The 26,108-nt window shown below is 39.0% G+C and overlaps 1 protein-coding gene across 6 annotated transcripts in view; it reads left to right on the plus strand.

Annotated features, from left to right (window-relative positions):
* Positions 1-26,108, plus strand: part of MON2 (MON2 homolog, regulator of endosome-to-Golgi trafficking) — an 85,050-nt gene that overhangs the window by 27,166 nt on the left and 31,776 nt on the right. For all 6 annotated transcript variants that reach the window (XR_009156125.1, XM_058191165.1, XM_058191166.1 and 3 more), the window contains 12 exons: positions 49-188; positions 1,700-1,853; positions 4,985-5,220; positions 6,441-6,522; positions 10,206-10,387; positions 11,423-11,535; positions 14,233-14,337; positions 15,085-15,165; positions 15,257-15,330; positions 15,519-15,609; positions 21,832-21,933; positions 25,923-26,033. Coding sequence is in view for 5 of the 6 variants with exons in the window: in XM_058191165.1 (XP_058047148.1) it covers positions 49-188; positions 1,700-1,853; positions 4,985-5,220; positions 6,441-6,522; positions 10,206-10,387; positions 11,423-11,535; positions 14,233-14,337; positions 15,085-15,165; positions 15,257-15,330; positions 15,519-15,609; positions 21,832-21,933; positions 25,923-26,033 (1,471 nt within the window). In the remaining variant the exon portion in view is untranslated. The remainder of the gene's footprint in view (positions 1-48; positions 189-1,699; positions 1,854-4,984; positions 5,221-6,440; positions 6,523-10,205; positions 10,388-11,422; positions 11,536-14,232; positions 14,338-15,084; positions 15,166-15,256; positions 15,331-15,518; positions 15,610-21,831; positions 21,934-25,922; positions 26,034-26,108) is intronic.

The following is a 26,108-nucleotide window of genomic DNA, read 5'->3' on the forward strand; positions in this document are numbered from 1 at the left end:
GAAGTTTGAAAATAAAAGTAACAATGATTTTACTCATATTTTTACCAGGTCATTTTGTCAATCTTATGATATGAAGCAGCATTCTACCAAAGTATTCCGTGACATTGTGAATGCTTTGGGATCATTTATTCAATCATTGTTTCTTGTACCAAACACAGGAAGTGCCTCAGCTACAATAAATCAAACTGGTAAATGGAATGTTATTGTTTTAAATTGTTTATTCAAGGACCAATCCTATTTCAATATATATTTATTTTATTATTATTTTATAATTCTTCTGCTAGAATTTTTTTACTTATATGATCATTCATTTGCATTTTTGCACAAAGAAATGCATATTTGATAAGAGGGCAGTCTATGATCTTCAGAATATGCTTTACATTTTTAGAACTCTGAAAGAACTCTGATAGCTTATATCAGGGGTGTCAAACTCAAACTCAAGGGTTGTATCAGGGTTGTGGTTGACCTTGGGGAGAGACTGTGGGGCATGACCAGAGGCATGGCCAGCTCGACATGACTCATGTCAGGGGCTTATGGTAGCTTAGGTGAGTCTGGGGGGATCCATTGTTTTCAGTAGAGGAAGGCAAGAGCAGGGTGAGCACCAAACCCTTGTTCACCAGAGGAGCCTCATTGTCCCTCTCAGGCCAGGTAGAAGATCCCCAGATAGCAGCGCAGGCTGCCCAGAGCCCTGGGCAGTGGAGGGCAAGTGCCCAGCCCAGTCTCCAGGGCACCGGGACCCCACAACCCAGCCCCACAACCCAGCTCCAAGGGAGTGCCTAGCTGCGTTTACCTTCTTCTGAAGGATGCTGCTGCTATGCTCACTCTCCTTGGCCAGGTAGGTCATGGCGTGTGCGGGAGGGCAAAGTGTGTGGGACAGCTGGGAGACCCAGCTTTATTACTAGAGCATCCTCAGCTATAGGATGGGAGACCACCGGGAGTGGATGGGGCAAGGGGATGACGAAAGGGCAGCAGGGCTGCTGGTGGCCAAGTGCAAAGGTAGGACTTCCCTCAGACCTTCCTCCTTCTTCCTCCTTCATAATCTTCCTTCCTTTCTTCTTTCTCATTCCCATCTTCCTTCCTTCTCTCCTTCCTTCCTTCTTCCTCTTTCCCTCTTTCCCGTCCTCCTTCTTCCTTCTCCTCCCCCCTTTCTCCTTCTATCCCTACCCTTTTCCCTCCTTCCTTTCTTCCTCCCTCCCTCCCTCCATCCCTCGCTTGTCACTCCCATCTCCTTCTTTCATCTGCACTCAGGAAGGATGAGGGGAAGAGAGATTGGCAGCTCTGCCGATGGCCGTGCTGCTGGTAGCTGTGGCTTTCCCACACGGGGACCGGAACGTGGTCAACCTTAGATCTGACCTATGCAGCCACCCGGGAGCCAGTGAGCGCCCCCCCACCCCGCCTCAGCAAAAGGGATGTCTCACAGGCTGCTAGGCCAGGCCGGCTAGTGGAGCATGGAAGCAAGTGGCGGCCTTCTGGGCCAGAACACAGGCCTTGTGTTTGACATGTCTGGCTTATATCAATAAATTAATCTTTTCACTGTTTAAGCTATTATCTAATTCAATTCTGGATCATGTAAGTATTCTCTATATATTGCAGGATTACAAGAAGTGAAGATTGAATCATTAGTATTTAAAGTTTTCTGTCTTTTGTTTTACTGCATAACGCAATATATCACATTATTTTTTCTTATTTGTTTGTACAGGAGGCAATGTTCCTGGTGGTACAACCTCAGCACAATCCAATCCTGGAATGTTAGGTATTGGTGGAGGTGTGACCGTATTACCTGCTTTTGAATATAGAGGTACTTGGATACCTATCCTCAATATATCTGCACAGGGTAGTGCTAAAGCTACGTAGTAAGTGAAATAATTTATTTCTCTCTTTTTATAAACTTGTTTAATTCATCTTCTCAAAACTTCAGAGTAAAATATCCTCCATTCCCTCAGCACATATGTATGTTATTTAGAGTAATCAAAAATTGGTAATAATGGTGTTATAATCCCATTTGGTTTTTTTTAAAAAAAGTCTTCATTAAAAAACCATTCCTAAGTTTGTGTAAGGAGACCCCAGTTAGAATTATTTGGAAATGTTATAAAAAAATGAAAAATTCTGTAATCTTCTTATCCCACAAACATCACTCTCCCCTAGCTGAGATTAGCTCCATTTCTGTTAGTCTTCCAGAAAGCCTTAAAAATGTGGTTCTTCATGAATCCTGGGGATCCTTAGGCAAGCTTTCAGAATGGTTGAATAAGGTTAAATGATAGTTATATTCCCATTATCTTTTATGGTATTTTTATGTTTTATTACTTTATGTTTTTATTTTCTATTTTTGTTTTTATTTGTGTCCAAGTTTTTATATCAGGCATACAAAAGTTAATTGTTTTAATTGTTTTTAATTGTTATTTTGCTTGTAAATCACATAGAGTCACTTGTGAGATGGACAGCTGTGTAAATTTGCTAAATAAGCAAATAAATTGAAGTAATTATTGTAATGGACAATATGACTGACTACTTGATAAAAATCACTTGTTGTTGAGCGTAACTTGTGGGCCAAGTAAGCCAGCTGGCTTCTGTCCCTAAGAGAACTGGAACATGGGCCTCCCTGGTCCTAGTCCATCACCTTAAACTACTAGATACAACTAGTTTTCTTTGTAATTTAAAATGTACTTTTTAATTATGGCAATTTATAATACAGATAGTCCTCAACTTATTCATTTAGTGACTGTTCAAAGTTAAAAAAGCATTGAAAAAGGACTTATGACCTTTCTTCACACTTATGACTGTTGTAGCATCGCCATGATCAAAATGATCAGAATTCAGGCACTTAGCAACTGGCATGTATTTATAACAGTTGCACTTCCGAGAAGCAGAGTCAATGATTCACTTAACAACTATAGTGATTTGGTTAACTGTGGCAAGAATCGTAAAATGAAGCACAACTCACTTAATTGCTTTAGATGGCAGTGGAAATTTTGGCCTCAATTTTGGTCATAAGTCTATCTGTAAAACTCTGTAAAAACAAACTTTGGGTATATTTCAGCCCCCTATTAACTCAAGAAACTTTACTTTTGATGCAAATGAATGTTGCAGTGCTAAACGTATTGTATTTTTAGAATAGAAGATCAAATGTTTGAATTAATAAATGGATATTCTTATTTGACTTGGTTCAAATAATTAATTAAAATGCAATTGAATGAAATAAAGTTAACTTTTAAATAAACACATATAAGGTTTACATTGATTGAAATACTATCAATATTTAGAATAGAAAAAAATTATGTTTGTTTAATATTGAGCACCTTCTTCAACTTTTGGGAAAACTAACAAGCTCCCTGGTTTGGGATGGACTGTGGGTTGATAAACATACAGGTAGTCCTGTCTTAATGACTGGCAACCATTTAAAGTTATGAAGGACCCCCATAAGGTACTTATGATTGAGATTTGAAATTCTAACTTTTGCAGCCTACCCCCAACCCCCCACAGTTCCATGATCACATTTTGGGTGCTCAACAACTATCCTGCATTTAAAGCTGTTTGCAATGTCCCATGGTCACAGGAGTGCAGTTTACATGTTTTGTTAGAAGCTGGCATTTACTTGTGGTTTCCAACAAAAGATACCCATTGTAAAGAATGGGTTCACCTAATGACTTTCCCATTTGCTTAACTTAACAATTGCCACAAAAAATGTAACATTGTCATCTAACACACTTAACAATTCCAGGCTCAATTATGGTTGTAAATCAAGGACAACTTACAAGAAGTAAAACAGAACTGAAGAGGAATGTAGAACTGTAACTGATTTTGATGTACAGCAGGGATATCAAACACGATTTCATTGAGGGCTGCATCAGGGTTGTGTTTGACCTCGGGGTCCGGGGTGGGCATGGCCAGGTGGGGGTGGCCAGCTCAACATCACTTGTGTCAGGGGCACCTGTGGTGGCCTGTGTGCTCTGCCAGTGAAAACGGGTTCCCGAGCTCCATTTTCGGCTGCGATGGTCTCCTGCAACCTTCTGCCAGTGAAAACAGAGCTCAGGAGGGCTGCACGTGGCCCTCCCGAGTTCCGTTTTCACTGGCAGAGGCACCATGGGCCAATTCTTTGCTGTTTCTAGGATGGCCCCATGGGCCAGATCTAAGCACCCCATGGGCCGGATCCAGCCCACAGGCCATGAGTTTGACACCCCAATCTAGAGAATATTTTTGGATCTGTTGCATCACAGTGATGGCAGCAGATAAATATTTCCCATCACTGTTCTGTCTTCATAAAATCACACAGATGGGTTTTTTTCAGATGGTTAGCATCATATTACATGTTGTTACTTGGTATTTTAATTAATTATATCCTTTACTTTTAGATTATTTCATTTTGTTATGTTTGAAATTGTTCTGGATTTCATTCTGTGTGCCCTACAAACTTACCTAATGAAAGACCAGAACAAAAATGCAATAAATAACGCAAGATATTCTTATGGCATCAGGCCTTTGGATCAGAATAGTATTTGAAAGCTTCAGAGGCTAATTCTTTTGACATACAGATGTTCAAAGCATTAAATATTGATATTTTCTTATTTGGTTTAATCAGTCTAGAGCAGGGATTCCCAACCCCTTGTCCGCAACCTGGTGCCAGGCCGCAGCCTGTTGGAAACCAGCGCGCGCAAGCAACAGGCAAGTGCGCAAAGCTGCATTTGCTCAAGTGGTACACAGGGCTTGAAACCATCCCTCTCCCCCCCACCCCAGCCACCACCTGTTCGCAGAGCCGGAATTTTGGGGACTGCTGGTCTAGAGAATTTCCATTTCCCTAAATCATCCAGCTTGAAAAGTAACAATTTAACCAGTTTTATTTTCAGCTGTCTTATTGACTCAGGTTAATATGTTTTAATTCTCTTTTGAGTATGGACTTGCATGCTGGTCTTTTGCAGTAATGTAAATCTATTCATAAATCAGCAGTTCCATATGATTGATTTTGGATGGGTTTTTCTTCATATTTTAGTCTAGAAATGTTGGATAAAGTTGAGCCACCAACAATTCCCGAAGGCTATGCTATGTCAGTAGCATTTCATTGTTTGCTGGATCTTGTCCGTGGCATAACTAACATGATTGAAGAAGAATTGGGACATACTGAAATAAACAGTCAAGTATCAACAGTCGATGCACAGTCCACACTGACAGCATCTTCGTACCACCAGGATTTTCATTCAGCATCCGATGAAACTGACAAAGATACAGGTATATGATGATATCTAAAACTGGGTTGATAACAGGAGGAAGGTGCTAAGGAGCTGATAGGATGTGTTTCTGAATGAAGTACGCTTTCTATTCAGACCAAACTGTTGATTTAAAATATATTTATTTATTTGATAGTTTTTAAATATACAAAATTAGCTCTTTAGATTTTGTTTATGACTATTGTTGAAATATTCCATTAGTTTTGCCCTATAATTGGCATGTATTATCTCACTAAAAAAAATCCCATTCTATTACCAAACTTCGGACAGATGTATTTAATAACATTTTAGATTGGTTATTACAAGTTTGAATTAAAGATGTAATGGAATATGGGATTAATCTTGGGAGACAGGAGGAGAAGACACTGTCTAGACAATGGTCAGATAATAGGCAGCTTAACCTGCAGAGGAAATAGAGACCTGCATCTCACAAGGACCGTCTCTAGTTTCTTTGACTGTAGATGTGAGCAGGGAGAGATGTACTTTCAGATTTGCAAGATTCTGTTACTGTCAACTTATAATAAAGTTAGAATAGTATTTCTGGGTATACTTCAGTGGTGGGATTCAAGTAATTTAACAACTGGTTCTCTGCCCTAACGATTTCTTCCAACAACCAGTTTGCCAAACTCTTCAGAAAGTTAACAACCGGTTCTTCCGATGTGTTGCGAACTGGCTGAATCCCACCACTGGTATACGTCTTATCTGCATTACCTCATAAGATGACAATAGGTGAAATATATTTCCCCTAAAGCACTTGACTGCACATTGAAAATATGAAAATTAAAAAATTATTTTGGAATTGTATGTAACTTTGCATTTTTGCATCAATAAATTACTTACTCTTCATTATGTGAATAAAATGCAGGCAGTCTCAGTTTACAATGGCAATTGGAACTGGAATTGTCATTGCTAAACAACAGTTATAAAGCATGACATCCTTTGTTTGTACCACTTCATGATGGCAGTCCCAACTGTTGTCATTAAGCAAGGATCATGTGGATATTTAAGTAAGCACTTCATATGACCATGACTTGTGACTTCCTGCCAGCTGCCCCATTGACTTTTCTTGTTGATACCTGACAAAGGATGTTGGAAATTATGATCACATGACTGTGGGGACAGTGTACATTAAGTGAAAACCAAAATGCACCAAGAAATATATCTTCTATAATTAATTTGCTAAGTATTATTTAATATTATTGTAAACTTGTTTTCTTTAAGATCACAGAGTTGTTTGGGAAGAAATGGTGAATGCATGTTGGTGTGGTCTTCTTGCTGCACTGTCTTTACTTCTGGATGCTAGGTATTGAATTGTTTTTAAATAGTTTCATTTTTGAAAACTATGCTTTCTTACAGGCAAGCTAAGACTTCGCATAGCAAATTACATGTAATCTAAATATCTTATTTCTGAAGAGCTGAAAGAGACAAAATTATAGCAAAATATTTGTGACCAAAAAATTATAAAGAATTGTATATTGTTGCAATTTAACTGATTAGTTAAGCAAGACTAAGCTTTTCTCTTCTATTCTTCTAGAGAAAACTTCTATCTTATACATTATATTATATAATGTTAAATAACATTAAAATACTGTATCCATAAATATAGTAACATGAGATTTATCATTTTTGATACCAGGTACATGATAGCAACAGCAATTAGCACTTAGACTTATATACTGCTTTACAGTGCTTTATAGCCCTCTCTAAGCAGTTTACAATGTTAGCATATTGCCCCTGGAGTGAGCAATGAGCCTGCAGTACTGCATTCTAACCACTGCACAACCACAGCTGATAATATAACAATTGCTTGAAATAAATAACTTATAGCATAAGACAGAGACCTCCACTAACTTTCATCAGCTCTCACATTTTCCTAGCTAAAATTATTACTTCTGAGAATTCTGTGAGATTGATCTTCCTGTCGGTAGAGCACCAAGATTGGAACTAATATAAAGATTTGTGTTACTTTAGTGTAACACGAAGCTTTATTGTACTTTATTTTTTGTAACACAATACGCAAAATTGCAAAACGGGTGCAATAGGACTGGGTGTTTTAATATGATTTATTGGGTTAGGGATTTTCTCTCTTCACTGTGAGTTGTATTTTGTTGGGGGGCATTCACTGAGGGAGCTCAACCAATCTCATTGTACACATATTGTGCACTGACAATGAAGATTTGAATTTGAATTGGAAAATGATTTTCCAGAAAGATTCTACATGTACATCTTTAGAACATATACATTTGAAAGATATTAATAAGTTCATATTATTAAAGGACTTTATTTTAAATTTGTTTTGTGTCTTCAGAATTATTCTAGTAATTATCTTGCATGTATTATGATACCTTGTTTAATTCTTACATAAATATTTTTGTTCTACACTGTGTGCACATTAGGCAAGTTATATTTTGGAGGATTAATTTTATTATTGAACAACTACAGTGCTATCAGTCAATCCAAAATGTTAATAAATCTCAAACTTGAATATTTAAGAAAGTAAAAGTGAGGTTTTGCTTTCTTAGGAGAATATCTATGTGTGCACAATTATTGGGCAACTCTTAGTGTTAAGAATTATTATGCAACAAATTAAAAATTAAAAATTTGCCCATCTTACTCGTTTATTTGCATCTGTTAAAGTGAGAATAATAAGCAAACAACTAAAATTTACATTTAAAAAAAAATCAGTGACCAATATAGCCACCCTTCTTTTCAGTAACAGTCATAAGTCTTCCATTCATGGAGTCTGTCAGTTTCTTGATCAGTTGACAATTGGGTTTTTGTGCAGCAGCAACCACAGCCTCCCAGACACTGTTCAGAGAGGTTGCTGTTTTTCTTTACTGTAAATCTCCCGTTTAAGAAGAGCCCACAAGTTCTCAATAGGGTTTAGATCAGAGGAGTTGTGACCGAGGCCCAAGTAGTGATTACCAAACACAATACAGGCCTGAACAAACTTATTTTATTAAAAAAGCTGAGAATTAATCCATTCTCAGCTTAGTCCAAAACAAATTCTTAATGAACAGTCGTGCGGCCTTATCACCAACGTTTGTTGCCTTTGGCAACCTGCGAAAGGCTTTCTTGGCAAAACCCCCACAAAGTTCAAGAGCCGCTGACAAGAAGCAATGGAATTTAACGTTGCTTTTCCACAAAGAACCCAATGGCTTGTTGTTGCTCTTTTAAGCCTTAATGGGAGTGGCCAATCATCTTCTGGCCTTACTCCCGAGTCATCCTTTTTGCTTCAGCTGCTCTTGCCTTCTGGCAGCTCTTCTCATGCGTGCACTAGGAACAGGCTCCTCCTGTTCCTCTGCCACTCTGCTGTCCACCTCTGGAGGCTCCAGAGTCCGTGCATCGTTCCCAGATGGCCCTGGCTCCATATCTGCTTCCGATGCAAAGCCTTCATCCAGGCCTTCCCCTGACTCCAGGACTGGCCCATCATCCTCCACAGCCTCCTCACTGTCTGACTCCACTGCCAGGTCCGCAGGCTGCTGGCGAACCACAACAGGAGGAAGGGGGGCATGTCATTATTCTTTCATCTTTAAGGCCTTTACTGACTAGCCAAGCAGTGGAGTATTTTGATGCATGCGATGGAGCATTGTCCTGCATAGAAATCCTGGTCTTCTTGAAAGGTGCAGACCTTTTCCTGTACCACTACTTGATGTGTCTTCTAAAACCTGGTAGTAGATTTGGGAATTGATTTTGAGTCCATCTTCAATCTGAAACGGTCCAACTAGCTCATATTTAATAATACCAGCCCATACCAATACCCCACCTCCACATTGCTGGCATCTGAGTCGAAGTGGAGTTCTGTGTCTGTTACTGATCCAGTCACAGGCCCATCCATCTGGCTGTCAAGAATCACACTCCTCTCATCAGTCCATAAAACCCTTGAAAAATCTGTCTTCAGATATTTCTTGGTCCAGTCTTGCCGTTTCAACTTATGTGTCTTGTTCAATGGTGCTCAAGTTTTAGCCTTTCTTACATTGGCCATTGAAGGGATGCGATGGCTCAGGGGCTAGGACGTTGAGCTTGTCGATTGAAAGGTCGGCAGCTCAGCGGTTCAAATCCCTAGTGCTGCTGTGTAATGGGGTGAGCTCCCGTTACTTGTCCCAGCTTCTGCCAACCTAGCAGTTTTGAAAGCATGTAAAAATGCAAGTAGAAAAAATAGGGACCACCTTTGGTGGGAAGGTAACAGCGTTCCGTGCACCTTTGGCATTCAGTCATGCCGGCCACGACCACAGAGACGTCTTCAGACAGCACTGGCTCTTCGGCTTTTAAACGGAGATGAGCACCGCCCCCTAGAGTCAGCAATGACTAGCACGTATGTGCGAGGGGAACCTTTACCTTTTTACATTGGCCATATCTCTGAGTACTAAACTCCTTGTACTTCTGGGCATTCCGTGTAGGTTGCAGTTCTGGAATATGACAGCACTGAAGGATAATGGATTCTTGGTAGCTTCATGTTTGATTCTTCTCAAATCTTCGGCAGTTAATGTGCATCTTTTTTTCTCAACACGTTCCTGTGACCCTGCTGACAATTTGCAACAAAACGTTTGATGGTTCTGTGGTCACGCCCCAATATCTTAGCAATTTCAAGAGTGCTGCATACCTCTGAAAGACTTTACAATTTTTGACTTTTCAGAGTCAGTTAAACCTCTTTTTTGACCTATTTTGCCTGAGGAAAAGAAGCTGCCTACCAGTAATTATGCACACCTTGATATAGGGTGTTGATCTCCTTAGGCCACACCCTCCTTCATTACACAAATACATCACCTGATATGCTTATATCCACTAAGCATTCAACTTTATACCGCTTGGAGATGGAAAATATGAATAAAAATGATGATATGGTTAAAATACTTGCCGAATAATTGTGCATAAAGTGTATGTATTTTATTTACAATGAAACAATATGGATACTTATGCTTTGTTTTTAATTGAAATTACTTTTAATATGTATGGATTATATTAATAATTTTTGTACTATTTCAGCACCGATGAAGCTGCCACAGAAAATATTCTAAAAGCAGAGCTAACTATGGCTGCATTGTGTGGAAAATTAAGTCTTGTAACATCAAGAGATGCCTTTATTACTGCTATTTGCAAAGGTTCTTTGCCTCCTCACTATGCCTTGACAGTACTGAATACTACTAGTGCTGCCCTTTCCAGCAAATGTAAGGATATTATTTAGTCTTATTTTACATCATCTAAATGCAAAAATGCTCTGCAATTTTGAAAGAATGTACTTTTCTTAATATATATTAGACACACGTACTTGGCAGAATATCATGTGGATCTGTGGAACTGTAAGAAGTGGATGTTAAGATAAGATGATAAGATATAAGATAAGATAAGATATAAGATAAGATAAGATAAGATAAGATAAGATAAGATAAGATAAGATAAGATAAGATAAAGAGTTATATATGGCCAGATTCTGAAAGCCCACCAATCTTTTCTTCACTGGTTGAATGTTATTAATAGTCCATAGAAATTATAAACTTCCATATGCCTATGAAGTCTTTCATTGCTGTTTTAGATGCACAGCATAATTTTAGATGTGAAGGCTACATTAAAATGTCTCCATTAGTAGCAAATTGATTTTTTTAAGGATTTTAAAATTTTTATTACTAATAGTTTGTTATAACTATCATGTTTCTCCAAAAAGAAGACCGTGTCTTATTTTCTTTTGACCCACGAAAAAATGGCTAGGACTTCTTTTTGGAGGGTTCTAATTATTGACTCACTTTGTGGCACTGAGAGCCCTGCCCAGCAGGAGCCAGCTGCTGATTCACTTCTTCTGCGGCCGCTTGCCACCACTCACACGCATCACCCTGGCCTCCAGTTTGCCTTTAGATGCCAGCCGGAAGGCATCTGCAGCCAATAATAGATGTCAGTAATGTTATCGGCTCCAGATGCCTTCTGGCGGGTATCTGAAGACAAAACTGAGGCCAGAGTGATACGTGCAAGTGGTGGGAAGTTGCCGCAGAAGAAGACGAGGCATGTGTCGGGGTGTGCGAGGTCTGCTAAGTAGGGCAGCTCCACCCCCTATCCCCACCCTAGCTTATTTTTTACCTGTGTGCCTCACCCCACCCCCTTACCCTATCCCCTGGGGTAATTAGTAATATATTTAATAAACATATAGGTATGTTTGAATTAAAAACATAATTTATGAAAGTTCATAATCTAAATATTGTTTTGCTTTCCAGCATATTCTATTCAAGGTCAAAGTGTGCAAATGATCAGTCCCTCAAGTGAATCTCATCAGCAAGTTGTAGCAGTGGGGCAACCACTAGCTCTGCAACCACAGGGAACAGTAATGGTAAAATACAGTTTGTAAATATTTCTTTTTTTCTTCATTATTATCTATCTCTTTTTTCTCATTTCTCCCATCACTATTAAGCCATGCCAAACTCAGTAAACCCACGTATATTTTCATTAACTGAAAAGCTTCCTAATGTCTTATTAAAATTGAATGCTAATTATTTATTTTAGTCTTTTTTTGTACAAAATGTAATTGTATCCAGGTGTGTTTGTGTACAGACAGTATGCAAATTGGCACATTATTTAAACAATCTGAACTTTAAATTGTCCAAATTTTGTTGTACTGGACTGTCGCAATCTTTTTTTCTCATAGTTTGGTAGAATATTACACTTTTTAAAAGGATTGGACTTCTATTATAGCATGTTGAAAAGAACAGAACAGAAAAGTACAAGTTAAATCACATAAAAAGCCCATGAAATCCAAGAGAGGGAGCTAATGCTAATTACCATTATATTTAAGTGATGTATTCACTGAGGAACAGTATGATTTATTCAGTAACTGTGATTGAATATATCATTTTTTAATACATTAAACATGTTATATACATGAGCCAAATTTTCATACCATATTCTAGTTATAAAAAGAAGTATGTTCATTGTCAAAGTATCCTGCAGTTATTTTCAGATTCATCATTTACAGCTTTTGCTTGAATGACACTTATTTACCGTACCTATGTAAGAGAAAGTAAAATAGCCAAGAAACACCTTTGCAGCTGGAGAATAAATCTTCCTGAGCTTTCTTCTGTCTTCATGGCACCATTGTAGTTTCAGTTGCATGGCTATTGTAGAATGTAATCTGATTTTGAAATGATTTAAAATTAAATGATGGCTTGTAAATTTAGACTTCTTTTGTGTTTGTCAACTATTCTTCCTCTTTACCATTTTTCTAAAAGCTTTATTTATTTTATATTTCATATTTCTTAACCGCCCATCTCCCTCGGAGAGGGCTCTGGGCGGTGATTTCCCTCTTAGTTTTCATTTTTCACCAAACTGCTAAGAGGAACAACCATCCAGCAGAAGCAAAATTTGCATCAGCTCTTCTCCCTTCCTTTCCTGCCTGTTCCCCGCATGCAGAGAAAGGGGAAACCACCTACTCACCTGCATACTCAGGTATCCTGCCAGCCACCATTTTGGATGAGGACTAGGAAACCACTGTGCAGGACTTGGTGTTCCATTGTCACAGTGGGCTACTGATTTGGCTCATCCCTGCCCTGATAAAACAAGAAGTCCTTTAAACAGATAAGCTATTCTTATCTATCTCATGTTTGGTGGGCAGCCTTGTAAGTAATTGAAATGAAGTTCATAGTATTCCATGGAAAAAAAATGTTTAGGAGGAATCTTATCTTGGCAGAGGGATTCTTTATAAAAGTTTTACAGTAGCTTTCCATTACTGAGTAACTAGGTTACTGTGTCTGTTCTCTTTATATCAGCTGCTACCTATCAGCTGCTCCAGATATGGGGTTCCTTTTACTTTTATCTTTCTATTATAGTACCATTAACCAATTAAGATATTTAATATTGTATATTATTATTCTATCTTGATGGCTTCTGCTTTGTTCCTATGATGCATGAATTACATCTTTTCATATTTCATTTAATGTCATCTCATTCTCAATTATAGTTAATGAATTTTTGGACTAGTAAGATCTTCAAGCTTTATTTATATTTCACCTTGCAGTAAATTGAGGAAGGGTTTGGTTATTCATTCTTAATCTTTGTTATTTAAAAAAAACACTAAAGGAACACTTTAATGAACTTGAATGAACAGTGCACAATGAGTTTTGTTTCTAGTTATTGTTCCTACTTGTCAGTTATAAATATATATTAGTTCTATCCTAGAATGAATCGGATGAAATTAATATATATATATGGTTCTGTATATGTTTCAAATACTAATTGCAGGAGAACACTACAGGTATTCCTCGCTTTATGACTGTTCATTCAGCAACCATTCAAAATGATGACAGTGCTGAAAGAAGGAATTTGTGACTATATCCAAAGCCATTGCAGTGCTCCCACAGTCACATGATTGCAATCTGGGTTCTTACTTACAATAGTTTGCCAATGCAAATGTGATTTTCATTTGAAATCTTCCCTGCTAGCTTCTTCAGAGAGCCAAAAGGGAAGTCAGTAAAGAAGGTTACAAGCTGCCTGCTGCCAGGGCTTCCTCTGGTTTTTGGAGTCTGGCTGAAAAAGGTCTATTGGAACCTATTCTCAGAGAGAGTTAAAGAGTTACCGGCCAAATTGATTTTGCCCTGTGCAGGGCAGAATTCCTCCACCAAGCAGCCCAGTCAGTCTCAGAGATGTTGGCTGAAAAAGTCTGTGTCAAAAGCCACGTGGAACAGACTTTAAATACCATTGTATCAAAAGAAGCATGTATATTTTGGGTTCTCTGTTTTCTGCTTTGGTTTTATTTGTACCAGCTTGAACTAATATTTGTTTGTAAAGTAAAATGTTTGAATTTTTGATCAAATTAAAAGGCTTCCCTCTGCCCTAATGATTTAAAGATTATGTCAGATGTTGTCACTGAAATCCAGTGTAAAATATCCCTTACCCACAAGCCTCAGTTACAGAAAAATCTAAGAATAAATGTAGTGAGTATTTTTGGAATAATTATATTTTTTATTAATATTGTTCACTTATAAAACACTTTTAACTTACATCTATAAAATGCTGTTTAAAATTTTTCTTTTAGCTTACATCTAAGAATATACAGTGCATGAGGACGTTACTTAGTTTGGCTCATTGTCATGGAGCTGTCCTTGGTACATCATGGCAACTTGTCTTAGCTACACTTCAGGTGAATTTAAATTTTTCATTAAAATGTATGTACCATTTTGAGTGGCTGAGCAATGAAATTTCTCCTATGCTAAAAATTAGATCTATTCAATTTACCAGACTGCTATTATATGACAAGTCACCTTGACTTTGGGTATCCAAATATGATCATCCCACCATGCATGAAACCACATAGGTGATTAGAACATACATGCTGTAGCTTTTAAATTGTGATAAAAACTTCACACACTTTGTCACAGAAGAACATATTTACATTCTTAAAGTACCATATTTTTCGGACTATAAGACGCACCTGACTATAAGATGCACCTAAATTTAGAAGAGGAAATCAACAAAAAAAACGTTTTTGGCCTCCACACGCCCCATTTTTGGGCCTTTTCCAGCCTTTTTTCAGCCCTTTTTCAAGCATTTTTTTTTCTCCCCATTTTCGAGGCTTTCTTTAGTCCGTTTTCAAGGCTTTCTTCGGCCCATTTTTTTCCCCAAAAAAAATTGGCCAAAAAAGCCTCGAAAACAGGCCAAAAAAAGCCTAAAAAACGGGCTGGAAAAAGCCCCCAAAAAGGGCCCAAAAATGGAGCATGCGGAGGCAAAAAAAATGGCAGGTGGGTGGGGCTTCGGCAATATTTGGTCTATAAGACGCACAGACATTTTCACCCCCTTTTGGGAGACAAAAAAGTGCGTCTTATAGTCCGAAAAATACAGTAAATATTTTACAAAGGTATTTCAAATTTTATTTTATTTTTTATTTTAGCATCTTGTATGGATTCTTGGTTTAAAACCAGGCATTGGAGGTGCTTTAAAGCCTGGAAGAGCTGTAGAAGGACCTAGCACAGTAAGATATATATTACTTTATTCAATAGAACAGTGATCATATCATATGGTTTTACTACACATTTACCAAATTTTGCAATTATTTCTTTTAGGTTCTAACTACGGCTGTTATGACTGATTTGCCTGTTATCTCCAACATTCTTTCCAGACTTTTTGAAAGTTCACAGTAAGAAAATGTCTTTGCAAACAAATTCTAAAGTTCTAAAACCCTGTCTCAAACTATCTATTATACCTCTTTTTATCATTTTAACCACTTTTATTTGTCGCAAACAGCTCCCCTTTGGGGTTCTTTTTTCTTATTCATTTTGAAATAGTTTTAATACTTGATTTCTCTCCTCTGTTCCTTCCCCACAGATATCTGGATGATGTTTCATTACATCATTTAATAAATGCACTTTGTTCATTGTCTCTGGAAGCCATGGATATGGCCTATGGAAATAATAAGGTACAATATTTTTAAGTTTATTTTATAAATCAACCAGATTAATTCAGTTAAATTTACATATGAATTACATGAACATGAATTATATAAACATCATAATTGATTTATATCAATTATCCACGTGGTCCTTATAGCCCCGTGATGGCGAACCTATGGCACGCACCCCATAGGTGGCACACAGAGCCCTCTCTATGGGCACACGTGCCATTGCCAGCTACTCTTCTGGGTTCCATCACACACATGCGTGCCAGCCGGCTGATCCAGCACGCATGTGCACCAGCCAGCTGGTCTCTTCTGGGTTCCGGCACGTGCATGCTTGCTGGCCAGCTGGTCTGAAGAAAAGCTTTGAGATGATTTATGTTCATTGTTTTCTTGGTTGGCCATGGTATTCTCATGAATTTTCTTCATCACCAAAGTTCAAAAGTATCAGTACTTTTTCTATTCTACTGCTTCAAAGTCAAACTTTTCTTTCCATACAGCATCACATGGAGTATCATGGCTTGCACTATTCTGATCTTTGTAAGTGTAGGTATATAACAGCATCTGAACATTTTTTCAAGGTCTTCAAGACTGCTTTACTAAGTGCTAATCCGTTATGTATATCTTGACTGATTGTTTTTTATGTTGATGGAGGATCTCAAAAGGCTGAAGCTGTTTACCACTTCAGTATCTTCATTGTCAGTTTTAAGGCTCTTGTTATACATGTCGTCATGAGTTTGATCTTCTTCATATTTAATTCTAGTCCCATTTTTCACTGTGTTCTTTCACTTTTTTTCGCAGCTTGTTGATCCTATGCATTTTTGGCTATCAGAGTAGTGCCATCAGCATAGTACAGGTTATATTTATGTATTATATATTCATAAATATTATTTATATGGCCTCTCATCTTACAGAATGTGATTTTTTTTGTTTTGTTTACATTTATACCCCGCCCTTCTTCGAAGACTCAGGGCGGCTTACAATGTATAAGGCAATTCATGTAGATTTTGGGTGGCATACAATAAAACCATAAAATAGTAATGGTAAAATAGAATGCCATTAAAAACATTAAAAAGGCTAAGGAAGACCACTAGACATGGAGATAGGGAGCCACCATTCCCTTGAGTCTGCAGGCTTGTTGACACTGTCAAATTTTGCAGGATTTCTGGAAGGATGGAATGAAAATGGTAAATCCCATTGCAGGGAAGAAATGATGTTCCACAGAGAAAGTGCCATGGCAGAAAAGGCCCATTGCAAAGGAGATGTAACTCCTTTTTAGATAGAACCCACTGCTATAGATGTTTCTTCTCCAGTTTTTAGAGCACATTCTATTTCTTCAAATGTATCTTTCCTTAATATATATTTCAGCAAATGGTTTAAATATAAAAGTGGAAAATATACAACCTTATCTGAATAGTTTGCCAACCTGAAGACTGTCAATTTCACTACAGCTTGATTTGTATATAGGTTTTGCATGACGGCAAAACAGTTTTCTCGGATTCCCATTTTTCTAAGCACATTCCACAACTTGACATGATCAACAAGATCAGTGACTTTTCTATTAAGCATATGATGACTTTTCTTGGTATTCTTTGGCTTTCTCAATTATTCAGCATGCATCAGCAATAAAACAGATTTTATGTAACATTACATATTAATGAATTTACATATCCGTTTTAGTCTTTTGCCCCTATAGCTCCTTTCTTGGTATTCCTTAATTAAGTACAATTGTTCATAATTATGCATTTAGTTCAAATATAGAAGCAACTATATTATCGTGCAGGGCTGGCCTAATTTAATTTTAACACGGGTTTATTATGGTCCTATTATAGTTTTAATTTTGTTTTAGCTGAATTGAATTAGATTTTTAAAATGTTCTTAATTTTTATGTAATTTGTTTTTATCTGGCTGTACCCTGAGTCCTTTGGGAGAAGGGCGGTATATAAATTTAATAAATAAATAAATACATAAATAAACTGTAAACAGGATGGGAAAACTTAATATCTTAAATTAAAGCTTAAAATTGATTTATAACCCTAGCTTGTTACACAATTTGTAACTACTGTATTTGTGGCAGAAAAGGAAAAAATAAAGACCACAGGGAAAGTTTTGTGCAAAACTTAATTTATTAAACTATGTTCTGATCAGTGAATTCCAAAAATATGCATGTAGGTAGGTAGGTAGGTAGGTATGGTTGTATGCTTATGGTCCAACACCAAATCACAGAATTAAAAAATGTAGCACACCATTATAAGACTATAAGATGCACCGGACCATTAAGACGCACCTAAATTTACAGGAGGAAAATAAAAAAATAGTTTTTGGCCTCCGTGCGTCGGATTTTTGTCCTCCCAGGCCCCTAGAAACACACTGCAGTGCTCCGCATGGCCATCTTCGCCAAAAATTGGGCCCTTTTCACCAAAAACAAGCTCGTTTTTTATTTTATTTATTTATTTATTTTATTCAATTTTTATACCGCCCTTCTCCCGAAGGACTCAGGGCGGTGTATAGCCAAGTAAAAAATCACAGTATCAATATTAAAAGAAATTAAAACAAACATATTATAAAGTGGCCAAATTTAAAACGAATTAAAATATTAAAATATAAATAACCCAATAAAATTTTAACCCAATAAAATTTTAGGCCAGTCCCGCTTGAATAAATAAGTGTGTTTTCAGCTCACGGCGAAAGGTCTGAAGATCAGGCACTTGACGTAAACCAGGGGGAAGCTCATTCCACAGCGTGGGAGCTCCCACAGAGAAGGCCCTGCCCCTGGGGGCCGCCAGCCGACATTGTTTGGCGGACGGCACCCTGAGAAGGCCCTCTCTGCGAGAGCGTACAGGTCGGTGGGAGGCAAACGGTAACAGCAGGCGGTCCCGTAAGTACCCGGGTCCTAAGCCATGGAGTGCTTTAAAGGTGGTGACCAAAATCTTAAAGCGCACCCGGAAGACCACAGGAAGCCAGTGCAGACTGCTCAGGAGTGGTGTTACATTACTATTACCTGCGAAAGCTGCATTCTGGACTAACTGCAGCCTCCGGGTGCACTTTAAGGGCAGCCCCATGTAGAGAGCATTGCAATAATCCAGGCGGGAAGTTACGAGGGCATGAGTGACCGTGCATAAGGCATCCCGGTCAAGGAAGGGGCGCATCTGGCGCACCAAGCGTACTTGGTGGAAGGCCCTCTTGGAGACGGCCGCCAAATGATCGTCAAACGACAGCCGCCCATCCAAGAGGACACCCAAGTTGCGCACCCTCTCCGTTGGGACCAATAACTCGCCCCCCACAGCCAGCTGCGGCTGCAGCTGACTGAACCGGGGTGCCGGCATCCACAGCCACTCCGTCTTGGAGGGATTGAGCTTGAGTCTGTTTCTCTCCATCCAGACCCGTACGGCTTCCAGACACCGGGACAGCACTTCGACAGCTTCATTGGGGTGGTCCGGGGTGGAAAAGTACAGCTGCGTATCGTCAGCGTACAGATGATAACTCACCCCAAAACCACTGATGACCTCGCCCAGCGGCTTCATGTAGATGTTGAACAGGAGGGGCGATAGAATCGACCCCTGAGGCACCCCACAAGTGAGGCGCCTCGCGGTCGACCTCTGCCCCCCTGTCAACACCGTCTGCGACCGGTCGGAGAGATAGGAGGAGAACCACCAATAAACGGTGCCTCCCACTCCCAATCCCTCCAACCGGTGCAGCAGGATACCATGATCGATGGTATCGAAAGCCGCTGAGAGATCTAATAGGACCAGGGCAGAGGAACACCCCCTGTCCCTGGCCCTCCAGAGGTCATCCACCAATGCGACCAAAGCTGTCTCCGTACTGTGACCGGACCGGAAGCCGGACTGGAACGGGTCTAGATAGACGGCTTCATCCAGGTACTGGGGAAGCTGCCATGCAACCACACTCTCTACAACCTTCGCCACAAAGCGAAGGTTGGAGACTGGACGATAATTACCCAAAATAGCTGGGTCCAGGGAAGGCTTCTTGAGGAGGGGTCTCACCACCGCCTCTTTCAAGGCGGCGGGGAAAACCCCTTCCAACAATGAAGCATTTATAATTCCCTGGAGCCAGCCTCGTGTCACTTCCTGAGTAGCCAGCACCAGCCAGGAAGGACACGGGTCCAGTAAACATGTGGTTGCATGTAACCTTCCCAGCAACCTGTCCACGTCCTTGAGAGCCACAGACTCAAACTCATCCCAAACAACCTCAACAAGATGTGCCTCCGCCATCCCCCCTGGATCATCGCAATTTTGGTCTAAACTATCCCGAAGCTGAACGATTTTATCGTATAGATAACCGTTAAACAACTCAGCCCGTCCCTGTAGGGGGTCATCCCGCCCCTCCTGACGAAGGAGGGAGCGGGTCACCCGGAACAGGGCGGCTGGGCGGTTATCTGCCGATGCAATGAGGGAGGAAACGTAGGAACGTTTCGTCTCCCTCATTGCCACTAGATAGGTCTTAGTAAAAGACCTCACTAGTGTCCGATCAGACTCGGAACGGCTAGACCTCCAGGTGCTCTCTAGGCGTCTTCTCCGGCATTTCATCTCCCTCACTCAGCTCCTCAGAAAACCAAGGAGCCAATTGAGATCTACGCCGGGTCAGAGGCCGCAAAGGCACGACACGGTCCAAAGCCCCAGCCGCGGCCCGTTCCCAGGCCGCAACTAGTTCTTCAGTCGTGCCGTGGGCAAGATCCTCAGGAAACGGACCAAGCTCCATCTGGAACCTCTCCGGGTCCATCAGGCGCCTGGGACGGAACCAACACATTGGCTCCGTCTCCCTGCGGTGGTGAGCGGCGGTCCGAAAGTCTAGGCGAAGGAGAAAATGATCTGACCATGACACCGGTTCCATCACTAAATCTCCTAATTCCAGATCATTAATCCACTGTCCAGAGATAAAAATCAAGTCTAGTGTGCCTCCCCCCGTGTGTGTAGGGCCATCAGTTACTTGAATCAGGTCTATGGCCGTCATGGAAGCCAGGAACTCCTGCACTGCCGTCGACGACAAGCCGGCCGATGGCAAGTTGAAATCCCCCATGACCAAGAGTCTGGGAATCTCAACTGCCACCTCGGCAAGCATCTCCAGCAGCTCAGGTAGGGCTGTAGTCACGCAGCAAGGAGCCAGGTACGTGATCAACAGACCCATCTGATTCCTATGGCCCCACTTCACAAGGAGGGATTCACAACCAGCTATCTGAGACACAGTGGACTCCCTCGGCTCTAGGCTTTCCTTAATCACAACCGCCACCCCCCCACCCCTACCTTGGGCCCTCGGCTGATGAAATGCACGGAAACCTGGTGGGCACAACTCAACCAGGGGAACACCCCCCTCTGTGCCCAACCAGGTCTCCGTAATGCCCGTAAAGTCCGCGGAATCCCTCTGGATAAGATCATGAATCAAGGGAGCCTTATTAACCACGGAGCGGGCATTGCACAGCATCAGCCTAAGACCTAAGCTCTGAGGATCCTGACCATCCGGGTTTTTGGTTCCCAAGCCCTCTGCATGTCGCATTTTCGCCTTTCCAGGGCCCCAGAAGCATTCCGCAGTGATCTGCACGGCCTGTTTTTGCTAAAAACGAGCCCATTTTTGCCAAAAGCACATGCATTTTGGGGCTGCGGAGTCCTTCTGGGGGCCAGGAAGGGCGAAAACTCAATGCGTGGGAGTTCAGGAATATTTGGTCTATAAGACGCACCTAAATTTTCACCCACTTTTAGGGCGGAAAAAGGTACATCTTCTATTCCAAGAAATATGGTAAATATATATAGTAGATACATATATAAAAAGAAGAAACCCTGTAAAGGTAACATTTCACTGAAGGCACCAAATGGATTCTGTAAGCTAGGGGTATAAATAAAAAAAATTATACTGCCTTTGAATTGTATGGGTATTGGTCATTTAATAAGAATACTTCAATTTCCTCATCATATGGGGATTTATCAAACTAAGAAGCAAATGAACTGATCTCCCATGTGTGTATAGTTACTTCAAGGTACTTCAAAAGTTTGTGTGAAACAGATCCAGACTCTGTACTCTTAACAAATATATATTTGAACTTCATATGGACAGTTGATACACAGTATTAATTTTATCATATTGAGTAAAGGATTATAATTCATAACTAAAAAATAAACTGCTATATCAACAAACCTTGAAGAGAACACTTTACATCACTGTTCTTCAGTATAGAACACTGTTCTTCAGTTTGAGCTGGTGAATGAAATCATTTTAAATACCATTTGCATTTAGGAACCATCATTGTTTGCTGTTGCTAAATTGTTAGAAACAGGACTGGTTAACATGCATAGGATTGAAATTCTGTGGAGACCACTGACTGGTCATCTTTTAGAGGTAATGAATCATTTTACAATCTTCTATCAGTGTTTATGTTTGAAAAATCTTAGTATATTTCTCCCTTTAATTAAGACTTAAAGGCATAAGAATAAGAAGCAAGTAATGTTTAATATTAGTTGCTTTCCTTTTCTATTCTGTTTTGTTCCTTATTAACTGTAGAGTCATGGAATCAGAAGGGCTAATTAGACTAGTGAATCCTCCAATTCCCTGCTTAATGTGTACTGTCTGAATTCTGTACCTGTGTGGATTGGGAAAGTATCAGATGAGAAGAAAGTCACATTTTTCCCACATGAGCACCATCACTGTTTCAGAGAATGCATCTTTTCTTATATAGTCATAACTTGCAAATAAATAAACCATACAGTTGTGTACTAGGAGATAAAACAATTGATGTATCCATTGTAGTTATTTTGGCAGCAGTATAAAATTTTCTTCTTCTTTAAAATAAGGAACAAAACAAAATGGGTTTTTTCTAACATTCTAATCTAGTTTAAAAACCTGGGATTTTTTTGACATCTCCCATCCAAATACTGGATGGTGGGGTTTTTTTAATATTGGTATGTTAAATAGCTTGTTAATATGTGCCTTTATTGATAATCTCACACTTAATATGCCAGAAATTTCACAACTATGTAGTAAAATGATTGTCAGTTGGGCTGTTATTATTGCACATAATTTAAATCAGGTTAATGCTGCCCAAAATACTATATTGCAAATTAAAATTATAATTCTGCCTTATCTGAAAAGCAGAATAGATATTCTTGGATTGTATACAATGTAATGTTTTAGCTACCTACAAAAGGGTATTTCGTGTACCTGTGCTGATTATGCTTCTTATCTCAGAAAAATTGAATTGTTTTGCTTTACATGAATTTATAAATTTTATATTAGAAACGTTATGTTTTTAATAAATATGCTGAAGGAATACTAATCTTTCAAAACAGATGTGTTTTTTTCCTACCAAAGAGAAGTGCTTATGCATGACCATACATATCCCTGCAGATACAACCCAAACCAGATTCAAAAAGCAGCAGTTGCCCTGGAAAAATGTGCAGCTCCTTAATTGATACAAAGAGTGCTAATTTGTAGGTCTTTCTGCTTGTTCTAATACATATCTTTCAAAGGATTTACAGAGCCCCAAAAGTTCTGTAGTGAGAAATATTACCAAGATTTGGGGTGCTGCAAGTATGATATTTGATATTAATGCTTGAAAATTTACAAATTCATATTGATCAGAAATGCAGTGATTCTGCTTAGCAGACATGGAAATCCAGGTAGCCCTTCAGTGTTGCTAAATTTCAGTTCAAGCCAATATTGCCAGTTATGAGATATACAGTCATGGCCGAAATTGTTGGCACCCCAGAAATTTTTCCAGAAAATCAAGTATTTCTCACAGAAAAGTATTGCATTAAGATATGTTTTGCTATACACATGTTTATTCCCTTTGTGTGTATTGGAACAAAACAAAAAATGGGAGGGAAAAAAGCAAATTGGACATAATGTCACACAAAACTCCAAAAATGGGCTGGACAAAATTATTGGCACCCTTTCAAAATTGTGGATAAATAAGATTGTTTCAAGCATGTGATGCTCCTTTAAACTCACCTGGGGCAAGTAACAGGTGTGGGCAATATAAAAATCACACCTGAAAGCAGATAAAAGGAGAGAAGTTCACTTAGTCTTTGTATTGTGTGTCTGTGTGTGCCACACTAAGCATGGACAACCGAAAGAGGAGAAGAGAACTGTCTGAGGACTTGAGAACCAAAATTGTGGAAAAATATCAACAATCTCAAGGTTACAAGTCCATCTCCAGAGATCTAGATTTGCCTTTGTCCACAGTGCACAACATTATCAAGAAGTTTGCAACCCATGGCATTGTAGCTAATGTCCCTGGGTGTGGACGGAAGAGAAAAATTGATGAAAAGTTGCAACGCAGGATAGTCCAGATGGTGGATAAGCAGCCCCAAACAAGTTCCAAAGAAATTCAAGCTGTCCTGCAGGCTCAGGGAGCATCAGTGTCAGCGCGAACTATCCACATTTAAATGAAATGAAACACTATGGCAGGAGACCCAGAAGGACTCCACTGCTGACACAGAGACATAAAAAAGCAAGACTACAGTTTTCCAAAATGTACTTGAGTAAACCAAAATCCTTCTGGGAAAACATCTTGTGGACAGATGAGACCAAGACAGAGCTTTTTGATAAAGCACATCATTCTATTGTTTACCGAAAACAGAATGAGGCCTACAAAGAAAAGAACACAGTACCTACAGTGAAATATGGTGGAGGTTCAATGATGTTTTTGGGTTGTTTTGCTGCCTCTGGCACTGGGTGCCTTGACTGTGTGCAAGGCATCATGAAATCTGAGGATTACCAAGGGATTTTGGGTCGCACTGTAGAGCCCAGTGTCAGAAAGCTGGGTTTGCATCCGAGATCTTGGGTCTTCCAGCAGGACAATGACCCCAAACATACGTCAAAAAGCACCCAGAAATGGATGGCAACAAAGCGCTGGAGAGTTCTGAAGTGGCCAGCAATGAGTCCAGATCTAAATCTCATTGAATACCTGTGGAGAAATCTTAAAATTGCTGTTGGGAAAAGGCACCCTTCCAATAAGAGAGACTTGGAGCAGTTTGCAAAGGGAGAGTGGTACAAAATTCCGGGTGAGAGGTGTAAGAAGCTTATTGATGGTTATAGGAAGCGACTGATTTCAGTTATTTTTTCCAAAGGGTGTGCAACCAAATATTAAGTTAAGGGTGCCAATAATTTTGTCCAGCCCATTTTTGGAGTTTTGTGTGACATTATGTCCAATTTGCTTTTTTTCCTGCCTTTTGTTTTGTTCCAATACACACAAAGGGAATAAACATGTGTATAGCAAAACATGTCTTAATGCAATACTTTTCTGTGAGAAATACTTGATTTTCTGGAAAAATTTCTGGGGTGCCAACAATTTCGGCCATGACTGTAATAATAGTAATAACATTGAAATATATGTATGTTTCACACCTCATTGTCAGTTTTTTTTCCATTTTTACTATGCATTTTTCTCTTCATAAAATTAATAGAAAAATTATATTTTTTGCATTGATATATCATTAAAATGATTTACTTCTAGGCTGGCAAGCTCAGGAAGTGGGGGAGTAGTAGAATTCAGTTTGAAAAATAGGTCAGTTCCATATTTTAAACTACAATGCTACACCAATATTTTATATTGTTATTTAGTGTTTATATGCTGATAATAAATTATATTATCTTCCCCAGTTTCATTTTTGAACAAATCTGGGAAATAGGTTAGACTTGGCAGCTATGACAATTCATTGCAACATGACTAAATCAATATTGCAATTCAGATCTTTCCAGATAGGGCTGACATTTCAGCCATTATATTACTACTGGAAATGTTATGCATCAGATCTAGAATGATATAAAGCTTAGTTTTGTTATTTTAATATTTATTGCTTGAATTGCCTTAGATTCATATTTTTTCATATTTTTCCCTTTTCCTTTATTGCTTCCTAATTTTTTTAATTCAGAAGGTAAGCATGCCTTGCAAGTATGGCTTTCTTATTTACTAGCTGATCTTTTTCTAATGTAGAATTATCACGTTGTGATGTTGGAAAATAATATATAAAACCAAACTGAGATTTCAAAGAGATAAATTTTAATATAAGCAGAATGAACATTTTATAAGATAAGATGACACAACACTACAACCATGCAAATCATCAGAATTGGGTAGAGAATATAGTAACATATGAAACATGTAAAGATACTATTACTACACTGATAAGTATCCTCTTAATTTAATTTAGTTTTTGAAAATAAAAAATACGAAGCATTTTGCTTGCTAATGCAACAACTGCTATGCTAATGTATAAACAGAGTGGTTTATAATTATCAGGATAGACATTAGTATTCTTTCAATGATTTTATAGACTGAAAAGCAATATAGAGTGCTGAATATTTATTAATGTGCATTCTGACTTTAGGTCTGCCAACATCCAAACTCAAGGATGAGGGAATGGGGAGCAGAAGCTTTAACTTCTCTTATAAAAGCCGGATTGACATTTAACCATGACCCTTCGCTCTCTCAGAACCAGGTAAATTAGCATGCTAGAAAATAATTAGTAGCTTAATTGATAATGATGTTGAGTAAGAAGTTAAATTTTTTTCTA

The sequence above is a fragment of the Ahaetulla prasina genome, chromosome 7, assembly GCF_028640845.1.
Source record: "Ahaetulla prasina isolate Xishuangbanna chromosome 7, ASM2864084v1, whole genome shotgun sequence".
In the NCBI taxonomy this organism is placed as follows: Eukaryota; Metazoa; Chordata; class Lepidosauria; order Squamata; family Colubridae; genus Ahaetulla; species Ahaetulla prasina.